The 19,672-nt window shown below is 37.9% G+C and overlaps 1 protein-coding gene across 4 annotated transcripts in view; it reads left to right on the top strand.

Annotated features, from left to right (window-relative positions):
* The window catches only part of PATJ (PATJ crumbs cell polarity complex component), a 383,422-nt gene that overhangs the window by 125,852 nt on the left and 237,898 nt on the right, over nucleotides 1-19,672 (top strand). For all 4 annotated transcript variants that reach the window (XM_070786441.1, XM_070786442.1, XM_070786440.1 and 1 more), the window contains exons 22-25: nucleotides 2,849-3,023; nucleotides 12,616-12,687; nucleotides 14,137-14,314; nucleotides 19,493-19,603. In XM_070786441.1, coding sequence (XP_070642542.1) covers nucleotides 2,849-3,023; nucleotides 12,616-12,687; nucleotides 14,137-14,314; nucleotides 19,493-19,603 — 536 coding nt within the window. The remainder of the gene's footprint in view (nucleotides 1-2,848; nucleotides 3,024-12,615; nucleotides 12,688-14,136; nucleotides 14,315-19,492; nucleotides 19,604-19,672) is intronic.

The following is a 19,672-nucleotide window of genomic DNA, read 5'->3' as shown; positions in this document are numbered from 1 at the left end:
TGTCACCAGGCAAACCACCCCCTTCTCCAAGCTTCCCCATTTCCGCAGCTGTAAAATGGTGCAATTGGGCTAAGTGTTCTATAAGGCCTTTTTCAAATCTGTAGCCCTTTAACTACAGAGATTTTAAGAGTTACTTATGAGCAATTAAATTAAAAGTTATTTTTGAAAACCCGTATGTAAAGGGCTATTCTTCACCCTTACTTAATCTAAAATTGTTGTTGTTCAGTCATTAAGTCATGTCCGACTCTTTGGGACCCCATGGACTGCAGGACGCCAGGCTTCCCTGTCCTTCACCGTCTCCCAGAGTTTGCTCAAATTCATGTGTGTTGATGCCATCCAACCATCCCATACTCTGTCACCCCCTTCTCTTCCTGCCCTCAGTCTTTCCCAGCATCAGGGTCATTTCCAGTGAGTCAGCTCTAATATCAGGTATCCTCAAAGACAGAAAGTAGTTGTATTTCCCAGTCTGATTGGCCCTACCTAAAATGGGCCTCCAGTGAGCCTGGATGAATTTCTGTCATTGCACCCAGAGTCAGGTACACTTGCGAATTTACATATTGGTCTCTTACAATAAGCTTCTGGAGGGCAAGGCTTATATCTCATTATGTTACCATAGTGGGTGCTCAAGGACTATTTCTTGCACGAGAAGGTGATATGCTGCTCCTGTGTGGTGATTTAACAGCATGCTGGTTCTAGCATGATTTATCAGTATGCCAGTTCCCTATTTTTTTCTTGTCTGGTTGCTAAGTTGTACAGCAACCCCTTTTCTGCACAGATTCTTCTTGCCTTTATTTTGTTTATCTTTCTCTTCTTGCACCTCACTAAGTATAGACCTTTTTGAAATTACTCCCATTCTTCTGGTAGCATTAACTTCTGTTTATCCAGAGAATTTTTTTTTTTTTTAACTTTCCTGTTTTCCTAACTGTGTTTTCCTGTTGTGGCTGTTACCTAACAACCACATAGGCCCCAAAGGATATGATTTATTTTATGGGCTCCCAGATACCATGGTGCACCTGACAAGCGGGTCTGTTAAGTCGCCTGTGTCAAGCATGGTGAGAGGGGAGAGATGTGTACCTGAGCACTGCTAAGGAGGAGGAGAGGGCAAAGGGTATGGGCAGCCCTGTGTGGAGCAGGTAGTGAAAGTTTTAAACAAACTGCAGCATCCTATGAAACTCAGTGCTGTAATTTAATAGGCTGCTTTACCAGTGTAGCTGGACGGGAATTAGCTCTGCAAATAGAGTCAGTTCTGTGTTTTTTCAACTCTCATTTTGGGCCATATCTGCAGAATCTCCATCCCACCCAGTCCCTCCTTAGGGGAGGAGGTAGACACAGGGAGCTAGAGCAGTGGTGCACGTCTATGGATTTGACTGCATGTGTGAATGTGGGCCCAGGGGATGGGCTGAGGGTGCCTGGTGATGGGGGAGAGGCACCTGAGACTTCCTTTAATACCACCTGAGTGTTACAGTTACTTTCACCCCCTGCTTCAGATTCTCTGCTGTATTTCCTATACTGTATTAATCAGTGTTACCAACTGATCAGATCCTGACTCAGAGTGTCTAAACAAGATAAAAAGCAGAAGTACAAGTGAGTTTACTAGAAAATCTGTTCAATATGAAGAAATGGAAAGTTTAAGTGATGCTTATAGGAGAAGTTTTAGAGGAGTATATCTCCTAGTGATCAATTTTAATTTTCTGATAAGCCAAGTTTCCAAAATACACTATAAATGTATGGATTTAGGGGAGGCATTTGATACACCAGTTTTTATATTTGTATAACACAATGAAAAAAGATTGGCTGGGAATTTATAATGGATTAGATGTAATGGATACTGAGGTGTATCCTAAGAGCGATGAATGGGTTTATGCCAGCCTGCATGCAGCTCTCTAAACATGTACCATAAGACTGCGTGCACAGCCCTGCCCTAGTTATTCCTTTTTTGTGTAATAGGAAAGTGACACAGATGACATGTTAGGTAAATTCACACATTCTAATTGGCAAAATTCCTCAGCCTGGAATTCCCCATCTATAAAATATGATTGCTAGTATCTCTTGTAACTAGTTTAATGTGAGAATTAAATAAGATAACAAATGTAAAAGAATTTTGGAATTTATAAACAAAGCCCCTTCAAAAATGTGTTTTCATTTGATTATTTGTTTTTCTGTGTAGTTTTTTTTTTTTTTAAGTTAGTGAAACGTTACTGTGTCTGTAATTGAGACAGCCTAGATTGATGAAGGAAAATTTATAGTAAGATAAGGAGATAATCTCCATCGTAAAGGAGATTAGTTTCTTTTTTTTAATTGAAAGATTCTTTAAATTCTACAATCCTTTACATTTTAAAAAAGTTTCACATAATCCAATAATGACCCTTTTCCCCTCCAGCTCCCTGTATCGCTCCTCCCTGCTTCCCTCTCCCCACTGGTAACCACTAGTTTGTTCTCTGTATCTGTGAATCTGCATTGCTTTTGTTTTATTTGTTAGTTTGTTGTATTTTTTAGATTCCACATATGAGTAATACCATACAGTATTTGTCTTTCTCTTTCTGACTTATAAGAAAGATTCTTTTGATAAAAGATTCATATTGCTAACATAATATCTTTTCACTAAAGCCATGCTTAACATTGTAACCCTCTTCCACTGAGCAATCCCTATTTCCCTTCCTTGCAGAATTTTTTTTTACCATAGCACTGCCACCATCTGACATGTTAAATATTTTGCTTATTTAGTTTAGTATAAATAAGTCTTCTACCTGAAAGGGGCCTGCCCGTGTAGATATCCATAACTCTGTTGAATGAATGAAGAATGAATGAATGTATCCTGTGCTCACCAACATCTGGTTTTGCTCTTTAGGCATGATGATTCCAAATGATGTGCAGGGTCCTGGCTTGCTTGTTGAACTTCCTGTTGTGGCTCAGAGAAGGGAGCAAGAAGACTTGCCTCTATATCAACTCTCCAGGACTCAAGCTGTTTCCAAAGTTTCAGCATACGCAGGAATGTTGTCTTCTAGATATACCACTGATGCATGGTATGATATTATTCCTCTGCATTTTTACATTTTAAAGTAGCTTTCTTTTGGCTTCTATTAAAAACAACAACAGGTCGTGTTTATGGTGGAACATTTGTAAAGTGCAGAAAAATATTTTGAATAAAGCCCACCATATTAAATGATTACTGTGAGAATTTCCCACGCTTAAAATTATACCATATATATAATTTTGTATTCTCTCAGTTGTGTGCAAATTCAGTTCAGTCGCTCAGTTGTGTCAGACTCTTTGCGACCCCATGAATCGCAGCACGCCAGGCCTCCCTGTCCATCACCAACTCCCGGAGTTCACTGAGACTCACATCCATCAAGTCAGTGATACCATCCAGCCATCTCATCCTCTGTTGTCCCCTTCTCCTCCTGCCCCCAATCCCTCCCAGCATCAGAGTCTTTTCCAATGAGTCAACTCTTCGCATGAGGTGGCCAAAGGACTGGAGTTTCAGCTTTAGCATCATTCCTTCCAAAGAAATCCCAGGGCTGATCTCCTTCAGAATGGACTGGTTGGATCTCCTTGCAGATAATGGAGGTTAATTAAGAATTTAACAACTCAAGCAAGAAATACACAAGGGCAAATTGAGGAAGGCTTGGACTTAAGAGTTGGAGGGGCTACAGGGATTGTTGGCTGATAACATATGGGAAGTGAGAAGGAAAAGGAGATGACCTGTGTTTCTGAATGGAGCAACTAGATGACTAGCAGGACCATTAATTCTTTGGCATAAGATTATAGGAGCATGAACAGTTTGAAAGGAAAATGATGAGTTCAGTTTGGGACATGTTGGGGGTTCAAGTATCCATAGAACGATGAAGTGAGATGGAGTTAATTAAATACATGTCTACAAGGATTAGTGTTGAGGTCTATCCTGATGTGGATACTTGGGGAACAAGATCAAGTGAAGGTGAAACTCCTGGATTTGAATAGTCATCCAGGGGAGGCTCAAGTGATAATAGAACAGGGCCAACATTGGCATCCTGCAGAGCAGCAAGATTAAGGGCATGAATGGAGGAAGAAAACAGTGAAGTGGAGGGAACAAAAGGTAGAAGGAAACTGATGAGCTGGAGGTTGATATAGAAACCAAGGAAAGAGAGCATTTGAACAAAAGCATCATTACAGACTATTGTTACATACTACAGAGAGAGGTCATGGTAGATAAAATGGAAGTTTTCTTGGGACTTGATCACGTGGATGCCCTTGGTAAGCTAAGAACAGTTTCATTAGAGTGGAAATCAGAGTAGTGGGTTGAGAATTGAACAGAAGTCAGAAACTGGATAAAGTAAGAGTAGACTAGTGTTTTGAGAAACCTGATCATGAAAAGAGGCAGAAAGAATGCATGTTACCTAGACAACTGGAGGGCATTGTAGGACTGGGGCAAGGGGATGTATATATGTATACACATACACAGAGACTGTAAATGTGAAAGATCCAGAACACACACACACACACACACACACAGATTGTAAGTGAAAGATCCAGAAAAGGAATATGTAGATGCTAGAAAGTGGGTGATTAAATATAGTCCCTGGAGAGGGTGGAGGGAGAGGAGGACATGGCACCTAGAGAGATTAACCTTTCATATCTGGTAGGAGGAAGCTCGTATTCTCCATGGACTCAGGTGCCAAGAGTGAAAGGAAAGCACAAATACAGGTATTGTTAGTTCCTTGAGGACTGGAACCTGAAAAAGTTTTTAGCCTATGGCCTTGGGTTTTTTTGGTTTTTTGTCATTTAGAAGAAAGTTTATTTACTCAAAATGATGGGGTGCTAGTCAAGTGGACCATAGAAGGAGAGGTGTCATAACAGAGCTTAGCTTTTGAAACAAGAGTAGGAGGGCAAAGACCTAGTGGTGAGGAGGAATTAGGGAAATACTGATTCCCTTTTCCCAGCTTCCCAGGGAGTGAGAGAATGAACATCGCCCTCTCAAGTGTGGTATCTGTGGCTGAGAAGCAGAGCCGCTGACGAGCAGAGGAGGCTGAGAGAACACTGAGGAAGTTAGGTTGTGGGCGGTTTCTTTACAATTTAAGCAGATTTTGTGGAGTGTGATGGGTAGTTTGGCTGAGTGGGCCTTGACAGTGGGGTATGGGAACAGAAGCACAGCTGAAAGAAAAACCAGGGCAGTGTAGCACTGTGAGTATAGGATGGCAGAAGCAAATCAAAGAGTTGGAGGGATTGCAAAATATACCAGGGATGAGAAATAGGGTAGGATTAAGTGGCCTTAATGCTGTTATTTACCTATTTATATTTGAATATAGTTCACCTACAGTGCTGTGTTAGTTTCAGGTGCACAGCACAGTGAATCATTATGCATATACATGTATCATGCTAAGTGAGGCGAGTCAGACAAACACAAATATCATATGATAGCACTTACATGTGAAATCTAAAAGAATTATATAAATGATAAAATGATATAAGTGAACTTATTTACAGAACAGAAACAGACTCACAGATCTCGAAATCAAACTAATGGTTACCAAAGGGGAAGTGTGGCGGGGGGGAGTGATACATTGGGAGACTGGGATTAATGTACATGCATACTACTATCTATAGAACACATAACTATGGGGACCTACTGAATAGCACAGGGAACTCCACTGAATGTTCTATGATAACTTACATGGGAAAAGAATCTTAATGCTTTTATTTAAATTTTAGTCCAAGAAAGATTTTGTCTTGTTATATGAAGTGTCTCAGACTTAACGTCACTTCTCTGTTCAGTGATCTGTGACCTTTGCCTAGAGTTTTAGATAGAAACAATAAAAAGTTGTCTGGCCTTCTGCATAGCTTATGTTTGACTGGAAAAGAAAGACTGGTAAGCCCAACTAGTTGGAGAAATTGGTGACTTTTTACTCAACAGATCTGGACCAGTGTGTACAGGGGAGGAGCTGACAGGCCCAGGGTCCTAGTGCAAGGGATCTAACCAGTTCCCAAGGGAAGAGAGTGTTAAACAATCATGAGTTTGTTTCTTGAGGAGAGATGCCTAGCAGTGGAAGTACTAGAAGAGTTAGGAATATGTTTCAACTTTTTTTATGTGGTCAAATTACTTTTCAGAGACATTTCCGTTTTTTAAATTTCTCTTGTGCTGAGTGTTAATAATGGACTCTGGCCAAAGAATTCAGAATTGAAGCTGCTTTTCATGTTATAGAATTGTAAGTGTAAATTGGAAGAGATTTAAACAAATTTCCAAACCCACCCCTCCTTCCTTGTGCCGAAGATGGAGCATTCCATCAGTTGTATCTTACTCAGTTCTCCCAGTTTCAGGGAGAAGAGGTCCACTTTACTCCTAATGTGAGCACTTTGACAAGCTGATTTCTTGTATTGGCACAGGCATTTAAGGGCTTCAGCCTAACCTTTGTCTTGGGAGATCAGTCTTGCATTTGAATGTTTTTTTTTTTGGCTCGCTGTCATAGATCCAGTGTATATATTTCAGTCTCAGCAGGTCCAGAAGTGTTCCTGTAAATCATACTACCCCTTTTAATCTTTCAGGGTATGACCCATGGAGTTAGGTCTGTAGATGAATATTTATTGCTACTCAGAAGACTTCCTGAGTAATGCACAGATTCCTTTCAGAATATTGTTTTTCAGATCATCAGGGTGTCAGCTAGTGCTAAATGCTACTTAACAGTTTCTTTGCATTAATTTTTGCATAGGACTCAGCAGAGCTATTTTGTTAGTATTCACTGTGCTCTTGCATAAGCTAACTTCTCTTCGCCTCCAGGACTAATATTAAGAGGTCAGATGCACACTGAAAGTGAAGATCTCTAGGAAGGAAGAATGGTGGGTAGACTGAGTGTGGAAACTCTGAAAGGAATCTAAGTGATCTTGTTCTGAGTATTCTTCTTCATAAAGTTCCTTGAGATGATGTTTTCAGAATTCACCTGGCTTCAGTCTTTTTCTAATTCAACTCTGTCATCACTTGCTGCCTAAAGACATGAGTGTGCCCATTAGTGGGGGACATGACCTTCTAAAACTAATAGGAGATGTGCGGTATAGTACTGTGCTGCTGCTGCTGCTAAGTCGCTTCAGTCATGTCTGACTCTGTGTGACCCCATAGACGGCAGCCCACCAGGTTCCTCCGTCCATGAGGATTCTCCAGGCAAGAACCCTGGAGTGGGTAGCCATTCCCTTCTCCAGGGTATTTTCCTGACCCAGGAATCAAATTGAGGTCTCCTGCATTGCAGGAAGATTCTTTACCAGCTGAGCTACCAGGGAAGCCCTGTGTGTATAATAGGATGCAAATGAAAGAAATACTTTCAGATATTGGATACTTTGTTATGACTAGTAGGAAGTGAAATAGGAGACTGAGTGTCATAGCTGGGGAAAGGATTAAAAGAGTTAATGTTATATTTTAAGTCCCCAACACTGCTTGGCATTTAGTGCCTTTTAAGTAAATGGTGAGTTTCTGATAGGTTTACCTTTGAGTTCCACTGCCAAAAATTATGTGTAGATTAAGAATATTGGTAGAGGACTAAGGGTAAAGGGGAGAATAAATACGTGGACGTGAGAGAGGACTACTCTGGAATGTTTGACTTGGAAGGATAAAAGGGAAGTTTCCAAGGAGTTTATAATGTTGCAGCTGTGGTCCACACTGAAGGTGAAGATGAATGTGAGAAATTAGGACAAGAGACACACAGGAGTATTACACTAATGCCTTTGGAAATATAATTAGATATTTCATTGCTAATGCAGGCTGTATAGAAGGTCAAAAAAGGGAAAGACCTAAGGAAGTGACTTACCCTTTATGAGTTGAACGTTTGTTTCTTAACAAAAGTCTTAAATGCAATTTTATGAAACAATTTTCTTAATTTTGATAAATGCATAACGGTGGCTCAGATGGTAAAGAAACTGCCTATAATGCAAGAGACTTGGGTTGGATTCCTGGGTCAGGAAGATCCCCTGGAGAAGAGAATGACAACCCACTCCAGTATTCTTGCCTGGAGAATTCCATGGATAGAGGAGCTTGGTGGGCTATAGTCCCTGGGATCGTAGAGTCGGATGCAACTGAGCAACTTTTATACACACACACACACACACACACATACACACACACACACATACATTCATGTTATCAGTACTCCAATCAAGATATTAAATGGTTCCATCCACCCAGAAAGTTCTCTGCTTCTGACTTCTAATACTGTAAATTATTTTTTCCATTCTAGAACTCATGTAAATCATACAATAGGTACTTTTTTGTTATCTGGCTTTTTTACTGAGTACCATGTCTGTGTCATTTTAAACTTTCATGTATAGTAATGACTAATTCTTTATGTATACTGGTATCAGGTAATAATTTGCTTATAACTTCAAGGTCATAGTGTTATATTTGTGTAATTAACCCTACTAGTTTGGAAAACATCAGTGCCTGTTCTGCCTGGCTCCAGAAGCTCGTATTCCCTCTACTGTGCACAGAAAATTGCCATATAGAGTCTATATTTTAAAAGGAAAAAGAAATCTCGAGATAACTTAGCCACAATTGTATCTCTTCCTGCTTACATCATTTTGGGGTGCTGAGTTTGTTTGACCCTTATATGGCTTAGTATACAGAATTTTTATGTGAAAAAAAGATATATTAAAAAGGAAAGGTCACCTTGGCTATCTGGATTCATCTGATTTTGGTATGACGTAGAAAATTTTAATCTCAAAGACATTGTGTCTTATGATGAAGTTTTACTATTAATATTCACTTGTTCATTAATGGGGCACTTTATCTTTCCTCCCAAATCTGTAAAGAATGATAACTTTGGGCATTTGTTATAAAGGACTGAAATAAAAAGCATTATTTCTATTAGATGGTTAATTCGTTTAGGGAAAAAGTGGTTATAAAACTCTGATTAAATGTAAAAGGCAAAAGTTCAATTATTTTAAGATTTGAGATTCTAACTGATTGAGCTATTGACCACGTTTAATCAAAGTGTAAATTATAAAATTAGAGTTTAGAATTCTCTTGTGAAAGATTCAAGTACATTTGGGCAAATTTGCATCTTAATATGTGCAGTAAAAGTATTTTACTTTCTCCATTAAATTTTCATTTGAGTTAAAAGGTATATGCATTCATCAGTGTAAAGTGACTGCATTATTTTGGATGGTTGCTCATCTCCTGTGACTTACTTTCTAAAACTAATCACACTATGGTTTTGAAAGTTTTATCTCTCTTTAGGTATGAAATAGTGTGTAGAATATGTTCATCAATTTCCTGAAAAATAATAATATACTTTGAAAAAGTCTATCTAATGGAATAATCCTTTTGTTACAGATTTTCTTAAAGAAAACTAAAACTTTCCATATTTTAGATAACATTTTTCTCCCTTCATTTAATATTATATGTGAAAGTCAGCAGTTTAGGATATTTTTTATTTTTTTAAAAAGAAAAGCATATAGCCCATACCAATGTGAAAACTTGACTTTCATTCTATCGTAGGTAATTTTAAATTTAAGAATTTAATTCTTGGCATTGAAACATGTATAATATCATGTATGAACCGAGTCGCCAGTCCAGGTTTGATGCACAATACTGGATGCTTGGGGCTGGTGCACTGGGACGACCCAGAGGGAGGGTATGGGGAGGAAGGAGGGAGGAGGGTTCAGGATGGGGAACACAGGTATACCTGTGGCGGATTCATTTCGAAATTTGGCAAAACTAATACAATATTGTAAAGTTTAAAAATAAAATAAAATAAAATAAAGAAATTAGGATTATACTTCATAATTTTATAATTTTGTTTTCCCACTGAGAAAATTGTTATTAACATGTTTCCAAATCAATAAAGATATTGGCCTGGCTATTTTGAATAATTCAAAAAAAAAGAATTTAATTCTTATAATGATATTATGTATGTGCCATAATAAAAATATGTACATTTTTTCTTAATATATTTCATGAACTGTTTCTTACCCACAAAATGTGTGAATTTTTTCCTTCACCCACCAACCAATTTTCTGATTCTTTGGACAATATGTCCTACAATTCATTTCAGTTCTGACATTAACTGCAGAGTTAGTACAGCCCCTACAGGTTAAGGGCTCAGTCCCATAAGACTGTCCCAACTTCAGAAGCCAGGCACAGATTCCAGGTTGCGAATTCTACTTCTGACCAACTGACTATGAGTTGGGGGTCCTCATATCACCATCCTGAGGTTCAATAATTTGCTAGCATGGCTTATAGAACTTAGGGAAGTGCTTCACTATTACTGCTTTGTTGTAAAGGATACGACTCCGGAATAGCCAAATGGAAGAGATGCATAAGTCGAGGAAGGGAGTGTGTGGGATGCGAGAGCATCCAGGCTCTCGTAGGGCACATCACCTTCCCAGCACTTCAATGTGTTCTCCAACCTGCAGGCTCTCTCAACCCTGTTGTTCAGAGGTGGGGAGAGGTTTATGGAGGCTGCATTATGCAGGCATGATTGATTACATCATTGGCCATTGGTGATTGAACTCACTTCTAGCCCCTTTCCAGAGGTGGGGGTGGGGTGGAAAGTTCTAACTCTAAATACATGGTTGTTTTAGAGAAGGAAATGACACCCCACTCCAGTTTTCTTGCCTGGAGAATCCCATGGACAGAAGAGCCTGGCAAGCTACTGTGTATACCTGAATATAAATTCAAGTGAAAAAATTTAAGGGAGATGGATATTGGTTGAGCTTCAGTTAAATGCCAGTAATATTTCATTTAATCCTTGTTGCTGTTATGGGATAATCAAAATATGAAAGTTCATGCTATGATTACCACTATCCGATGAACGTATATGTACATGTGCAAAAAATAATAATATGACATGATAAAATGAAGACTTAAATTGGTGGAATCATGGGTATATCATTCAGTGATTGCATTCAGCTGCTTATAAATTGAACCTCCCTCTTTATTCCCACACGCCTCCCCCCACAGCTGTTAATGTGGCTTTAGTCAACTGGGGCTTGATTTCTTTCATGTAAAGGAGTCCTGAAGAAGTCCTGTCAGGGCCGTGGACACCTTCTTCCTTTCTGCTGTGCTGTCATCAGTGTATTGCTTCAGTCCTCACTGTGTCTTCACGATTTTAAGATGGGTGTTCCATCGCCAATAATCACCTCTGCCTTCTAGGCAAGAAGGGAAAGAGCATAGAGCAAAATGTTCCTGTAAGCTGATTCTCCCTCCACTTTATGAGTTTTCCTGCAAGTCTCACCCAAGGACTTTGGCTTCCTTGTTGCTGATCAGAGCTCTTGCACACAGCTACCATTAGCTAAGAGGAAGTCCAGAAAATGTTTTTTAAAGCTGAGCATAGTGCCACCTGGAGTAAAGGGGTGTTATATTGGTAAGGAAGATGGGAGAGAGGGCATTAGATAAGTAACCAGCAATTATGTGCCAAGGTGTTTTCCTTGAATTTTATGAACGCTTTTAATCATAAAAAGTAGACTGGCTAAGGGAAGAAGATTGTCTACAGTGGGTGAGACGTTAGTGATCCTTAATGATCTCAGTTTTTTAACTGGTTTTCAGATTGTTTAGATCCTTTCACTTTCTCTTTTCAATCACCCTTAAACCATTGTATCCTAGAAAATTGTAGAGTGACAAGTAGCTGAAGTTTTGTACTTTTGATAGGACTTATTTGAGAATTCAGAGGAAAATGGAGCATTGAAACTCCATGCTGAAAAAAAGATTTGGATACTGTGGAGAGGTTATGTATTACGTCTGAGCATTCTCTGAGCCTCAAGTGGAAAATATAGTAATATGACCTGCTGTGCTTACTTCACAGGGGTTTTTGTGAAAATGAAATGGAAGAAGTAGTACCTACATTTTTATATAGAGTAATATGATTGGCAGTATATGTTATTTATTTGATGGTTCAAAGGCACGTGCCTATTTTGTGGTACAGGTTAGATTGGAGCTTAGAAATCCTGACTCCTTTTCCAGGTCGTAGATGATAGTGCCTTTACCCTATTAGCATTACTTTTATAACTATTCTATAATTCAGCATCCCGCTAGGCAGTTCCATATTAACATAATTTGATGGGTGGAAGTGTGATGGTGGTAGGTGAGAGGATTGTATTGTTTAACAAATCTTTCTGTAAACTGAAAAATACACAAACTGTAAACTGTGGAAATACACAAAATATGCACAGAATACAAATGACGGGGACATTATTTAGGGTTAGAGAGACAAAAAAATCTAGAGAGCAATCATGTTTCCTGACTATTTAGTCATTTCAGTTGTTTGTGTCAGGTTAGACTAGATTGTTAGCTCGTTAGTCACACCAAGTTTTAAGAAATATATTTTATAATATTTAAGTGTTGATAGAAAAACAAATGTAAAATCATACAAATTCGAACAAAGATTTTTAGAAAGTAGCATCTATAGTGTCACCAATGAAAGTGTTTATAATCAGTGATTTTCTGGTTCTGGGTGGATATTTATTAATTTGAACATTTAAGCAATATATCTTCGTATGGATAGTTAACTATTGATGTAAATATTTTTAAAGCTTAGAAATTAAGAACTTTTAAACTGAATATAGATTGTATAATATAAAACTTTTTAAGACCCTTTAATAATGAGTGTGTTATAAGTTACATGTGTGTATGTTTTTTTTTTTTCCTTTCTTTCTCCTCAGTGAATTACCTGAGAGAGAAGAAGGTGAAGGAGAAGAAACTCCAAACTTCAGTCACTGGGGACCACCAAGAATGTAGGTTGATAACATGATTGGCTTTCTCAATAGGACAGTGCAATTGGTTGCTCTTTTCTTCAGTTTAATAGTGTCAGTCGTTCTCTAATGATTGCCATAGTGCACGTGGACATTGGCCTAAACTGTAGTTGTGCTTTGTCTCACCTAGAGGGTTTTAGCCAGGCGAAATGACTATAACCAATATTAGGAAAACCATTGTCATACTTTTTCAGAGAAAGGAGCTTACAGATGTCCATCTATGAGGGACTCAGTGTACTTTCTCACTGTACCACTAAGCAAGGCAGCTAGGGCTGTCTTGAAGGCAGTAAAGCTCTTTTTTTCTTTTAAACAAACCAGAGCAATAGTTGAGGCTTCTGTGACATAGCCCCCTCCTCCTCTTATGTTAATCCAAGTTTGTGTCTTATTTGCACTAACAGAGTGTGCTGGCCCCATCCTCCTGTGGATACTCTCATTGTTTTATGTAGTAACCAGGGCTGTACTTTATTAAGATTATAAAAGTCTTCCATTAGCTGCCCTTTCTATCTTTACTCATTATTAATTCTACCATGTCACTCACATTGGTTTTTTTTGCACTTTTGAGTTTTGTCTTAAAAACTCTTAACTGTTTTCTGAGCTACTTTTTGGAGTTAATTATTGGCCATGTCTGTGCAGTTTGAACAAAATTCACAGTATTTTGAGGGACAAGTTTTATTCCATACTTTATGGAAATGATGTGGAGGTAGGAAGAAAAGAAAACCTTTCCAGCCTCTGGAGCAATAAAATCTGTCCTCCGCTTAAAGAACCACAGGCTAGCCTGGCTGACTAGGAATAGCAGTATGGGCAGTGAGTGTGTCAGTGACAAATTTATTTTATTGTGAAAGAAAGAAAAAAAGTGAAGTCGCTCAGTCGTGTCCAACTCTTTGTGACCCCATGGACTGTAGCCTACCATGCTCCTCCCTCCATGGGATTTTCCAGGCAAGAGTTCTGGAGCGGGTTGCCATTTCCTTCTCCAGTTCTGAAGGTCTGTGCTTTTTTGCCAAAATGATACATGTGACTTTCTTGATTTTTTTCACTCATTTGTTATTTCTTCAATTCGTTCTTTGCTAATGTTACATATGATGCAGATGAAAAGGACTCATCAGAAAATATATGGTGGTGGGAGATAGGGTTATTAAGATCTAGCTAAATTTCTCAATATTAAGAGTTGTATTTGTTGTCTTAGAAATCATCTTCAGAATTTAAACTGTTACATATACCATAAAATTGATTCATAAGAATCTAATAGAATTTAATCCCATTCTATAGAAGTGATAGATTCTTACAATTTAGGAACTAGGTATAACTTCTATAACATTTGTGAAAATGTATTTATATAAAATGAGCCACAAGGATATACACGTTGAACACAATGACGATACAACAAATTACCTTGTTCATGGGTGAATTCTGTTTTCTTGTTTGTTTTTACAGCGTTGAGATTTTTAGAGAACCAGATGTATCTCTTGGTATTAGTATTGTTGGTGGACAAACTGTCATAAAACGTTTAAAGAATGGAGAGGAGCTTAAAGGTATATTTATTAAACAAGTTTTGGAAGACAGTCCGGCAGGAAAAACAAATGCTCTTAAAACTGGGGATAAAATACTTGAGGTAAATAATGTTAAATTTTTGTTTTTGTTTGAAATGTACTGTGAAACAGTAAATATGTGTGTATCGTTGGTATATTTTATTCAGATGCCTTCATTTGTAGGTTTACACAATTTTGTGAGATTCTAAAGTTGAACTGTAGTAGTAGTGTTAGTCGCTCAGTCATGTCCGATTCTTTGCCACCCCATGGACTGTAAATGTAACCCATCAGGCTCCTCTATCCATGGAATTCTCCAGGCAAGAATACTGGAGTGGGTTGCCATTCCTTTCTCCGGGGGATCTTCCTGACCCAGGAATTGAACCCAGATGTCCTGCATTGCAGGTGGATTCTTTACCATCTAAGCCACTAGCAAAGCCCTTAAAATGATAAAACAAAAAGCATCAAATTTCACAAGTTGACAGAATGAGGCGGAAGGTGGGCCTCACGCTTCTCCCACAGTCTTTAACAAACTTTGAATTGTATATGGCAGTGGGGTAGCTCGGCTGTCCTCCCAGAGTTGACCTTGAAAGTGGAAGACTCCAAGGTTGTTGGAATCCATCCTTTACACATGGCAGGCTTTGCAGAGTGGAGTTTTAAGGATACATCACAGGCACTGAGAGGTCTAGATCTGATACATTTCTTTGCATTGGGTTTATTGGATGACACCATACTGAATATCTTTAACCCCAGAATCTGCTTGTCCTCGACTCATGGTTTATGGTACTAAACATCAGCTGTGGTGTTTTATCTCTGACAGAGTGAAAAGTGCTCTGGAGATCATGGAGTGAAGTCTAGATTGTCCTGTTTGTTTTCTATTCTTGGACAAATTATGAAATATATTTTATTTTCAGTTTCCGAACAAAACAGAAATGAGATTTTAAAACTCATATAATCATTGTGAGGATTAAAGAATTGCATAAAATTGTTCCATGTGTACAAATTTGAGGTTATATTTATGTTTGTGAAGTTGTAAAAAAAAAAACTTCAAACCCACTGGAGATAAAGAAACGAAGAAAATGACCACAAATCCCTTCTCTTATGGTGTTTACATGATAGTGGGGGAGATAGACAATACACAGAATAAGTAATATATAGAAAGTTAGATTGTTATAAGTAGCTATGGAGAAAAATAATGGGGAGGAGAATAAGGAATGACAAGTGGTGATGGCAGCAGTTGCAACCAATAGATTTGTTATGGAAGATGATATTGGGACAAATACAGGAAATGACCAAGTGAACAATGTGGACACAGAGGGGAAGATGCCTCCAGACAGAGTGAACTGAGTGCAAAGGCTCTGAGGTGGGAGCTTGCCTGGATGCATTCAAGGAACAGAAGGAGGTCTAGCACTGCTACTGTAGGTGGAGTGAACAAGAGAGAAGCTGAAAGAGAAAAGGTAGTGGGAAGCCACATCATGGAGAGCTCAGAAGGTTGTCCACTCTGAATGCGTGAGAATCCATTGGAGAATTATGAACACGTACATATTTTTAAAAAGGATTATTCTGGCTTCTGGGGCAGGTGTGGTTTCTTTTATTTGGCATTTGTGTGGTACATTTTTTTTTTTCATTTTCATACTTATTTGCGATTTTGTTTTAGTTGTATTTTTTAAACAACATATAACTGGATTTTGCTTTTTTAAAATCTAAATTGATAATATTCATCTAATAAATCATTTATTTTTAATTACTGATACATATGCACTTAGAACAAAATACAGAAGATAATGTTTAAAAATTAGCTTTTTTCCTTTATATAGTGAAATAATTATAAATTCATAGGAAATTGCAAAGAAATGTATAAGGAAGTCCCATGTACTCTCTTCACATAGCCTCACCCGATGTTAACATCTTACATGACTACAGTAAAAGCAAAAGCAAAATGCTAATATTGGCACAATTCACAGACCTTAGTCAGACTTCACCAGGTATATACATGTACCACATGTATGTGTGTGTTTACAGCTCTGCACAATTTTATCACATGTGTAACCTTGCATAACCCCCACAGCAGTCAAGAAACTCAGCTGAGTCATCACCACAAGACTCCTTGTCTGGCCCCTCAATAGCCACTCCTCTCCTCTTCCCTCCTCTCGCATCGCTAGCCTCTGCCCACCACTATTCTGGTTTTCCGTATTTATAAGTGTGTTATTTTACAGTTGTCACATAAATGGAATTGTGCATTCTGTTTCTTTTTGAGATTCTTTCTTTACTCAGCAATTTCTTTGAAGTTCTTTCAATTTGTCAGTAGTTCATCCCTTTTTATGAATGAGTGGTATTCCATGGTATGGAGGTACCACAGTTTAACCATTCACCCACAGAAAGATGTTTGGGTGGTTTCCAGTTCTTGGCCATTCTAAATAAGCCCTATAAACATTGGTATATAAGTTCCTGAGTGAAAATAAGTGTCCATTTCTTTGGGATACATGCCCAAGAGTGTAATTTCTGGGTTGTATGTTAAGTTCCTTTCTTAGTGTTAAGAAACTGTCAAACTATTTTCCAGAATAGCTGTACCATTTTGTATACAAGCAGCTATGAGTGATCCAGTTTCTCTGCATCCTCACCAGCATTTGGGATTGTCACTATTTTTCATTTGAGCCATTCTGGATAGGTACAGAATGATATCATTGTTGTTTTAACTTGTAGTTCCATAACTTTTCATGTGCTTAATTGCCATCTGATACCCTTTTTGGTGTAATGTTTGTTCAAGTCTTTTGTCTTTTTTCTAATTGAATTGTTCATTTTTTCTTATCTTTTTGAATTTTTTCTCATCTTTCTCTGCTGTCAGTGAATAAAAAGTATTCTCTCATCTAATCCATCGTCACTTTTACACATACTAATGAAAACCCATTGTTTTATCTCAGATTTAATAATTTATATTTCTTCAGATTCACAACAGACCTGAAATGTTAAACTCTAATATATATTCTGTGAAGCATAATCAGTCATTTGTTTACTTTTTTCTATGAAAAGCATTAGTTGCTTTGCTAGTGAAGTTTAATACTCATTTCTGTCTTGAGACAATTGCACAAAAGGTTTAGGTCCGTATAAAGAGCTTTTTAAACTAGAAAGTTTAAATTTAACTTAATTTTAAATTAAATGGGTCTTCATCTATGTACATAGACATTTTTTAGGTTATAATTTTAAAGTTGAGAAAGACTAAGATTATTTTTCTGTTGTAATATGACAGAATTCTAACTTTTTTCTCACTTATCAGCTTTAGTGATTCCCATTTAACACTGTATAATCTCTGTCAGGGGAAAAAAGCTGATTATTATTGAAGAGGATGTGGTTCTCATATAGCCTCTACTTTTCTTACTGTTGAATGTTTCAGGGATCAGGTTTTTTTGAAAGAAGCTTCATCAAACTAGTGACAGCTTTTAATCGTCACTGCAAATTTTTTCTTTTTTTTTTTTTTCATTTACTATTATTCATATCCTTCCTCAGCTCAGATGGGAAAAGAGCTTTTCACAGCATTAAAATCTTCATGGATGCCTATTAGAATAAAAAGCCAGAGTTCTTGCCATGGCCTTCTGGATTTTACATGATGTGGCTTCAGCTGCCTCCCTGACATCACCTCTTTCTGCTCTCTCCTCTTGCTGTGTTCTTTAGACTCACCTCCATTTAAATCTCTCTGACACACAGGGCTCCCATCTCCTGCCTCCATGCTGTCGCTTCTCTGTCCCTCAGCCTCTGGCATGCTCGCTTTCCTCCTCACTCTGCTCAGATGCAGTGACTTATCCTCCTATCACTCCGGTGCATGTGTTTCCAACTCCTTTGATCTTCTTTCCTTTCATTGAGCTTTTCTGGGACAACCACATCCTAGTTAAGTGCAACTGTTTGCTTATTTTGTGATCTCTTTCTTGATTTGAACCAACAAAGTTATACCAACAAACAAGAAATTGTGACACTCTGAAGCCTTTGGAATGAAAAGTTGTAAAATAGCAAAAAAAAAAAAAAAAAAGCCAAAACCAACCAACAAAAAACCCCATGCATACTGTCTGGTCTCATTTTAAATTCATGACTGCTCCCTCAGATGGGTCCTTAACTCTGTCCTGCTGTCCTGCATTTAACAAGGTGTTGCATTCTTCTAAGTAGTCCTTCAGACCTCCTGTGCTTCCTTCCTTAGTCTTAATCTCAGTTGATGGTCCTTCTTTCTTATTTCATTGAGAAAGGAGGAGGAGTCAAAAGGGACCTTCCTCTTGCTCCTTCTACATCCCTTTTTTCTACCTGTGCTTGTTGCAACAAATGAACTATTTGTGTTTCTTCTATCTAGAGTCTCTCTCTAACTTGTGCAGTAGAAGTCATTCCATCTTCAGTCTCCAAGGGTTTGCTTCTGCAGTCATCACTCTTCTCTACCTTCATTTTTCCTCTCCTCTGTATCATCATTATTGTAGTATATCCCATCTTAAAAAAACAAAAACCAACCTTGATTCCACTGCACCTACATTCCTATTTCTTTGATCCCCTTGTAGCAAAACAATATTCACAAATTGCCGTTATCCTCTGACTGGAAACCACCTCAACTTTTACCAAGGCCTCCTTACATTATGAGTTTGAAGAATTCATTCCTTTAAATAAATACACTTGATAAACAGAATGCTCTTTGAGACTATGGGCATGTTCACAAGTTATGCTTTTTCAGATTTGTATAATGAGATGTGTATACTTTACCCAAATTTGTTGAAGGCAGAACTCTTTTAGTAAAAGAACCCATGGGTGTTTTCATACTTCTTTTTTGAACATAATTTGAGAAATGTTCAACTACTCAATTTGATAATGGGCAATTTGCTTAAAATACCTTTCTTCTTAGTTTAATTGAGAGAAGATGAGTCCAAAGAGATCCCCAGCCCCTACCCCCCTTCAGAATTATGTCCTCTTATAGTGGCAGAGGTGACATTATAAGCTCAGAAGCTTCTGTTACTGATTAGGCTACCTACTTTTGCATAATTATTTTTAACCTCAGCCATTGTTATTAAGATATTTTTCTTATTTACTTTTCTTGAAGATAAGATGTTAATTTTCTTAAACATGGTCTCCTAAAACAGCAAACTTTTTTATGTGCCAGTCTTATTTTTTTCTAGCTGTCGTCTAATTCATTCAACTCTGGCTGTTCTCATAACTAGATAATATGCATGAACTTGAATTAACTTATCCACAAGATCTGCTGCCTTGCTAACTGAAATAAATTACTTCTGTGTTTTTAGGTGTCTGGAGTAGATTTGCAGAATGCTTCACACAGAGAAGCAGTCGAGGCCATTAAGAATGCAGGAAACCCTGTGGTGTTCGTCGTTCAGAGCTTGTCATCCACTCCAAGAGTAAGCTTTAGTTTACATATTCAACAAGTTTACAAATAGTCTATAGATCTGTGGATCAAGCTTTTGCCT

Source organism: Bos indicus, chromosome 3 (assembly GCF_029378745.1).
Source record: "Bos indicus isolate NIAB-ARS_2022 breed Sahiwal x Tharparkar chromosome 3, NIAB-ARS_B.indTharparkar_mat_pri_1.0, whole genome shotgun sequence".
NCBI classification, from domain to species: domain Eukaryota; kingdom Metazoa; phylum Chordata; class Mammalia; order Artiodactyla; family Bovidae; genus Bos; species Bos indicus.
The sequence above is the reverse complement of the archived record's forward strand: the minus strand, read 5'-3'. Positions and strand labels throughout refer to the sequence as shown.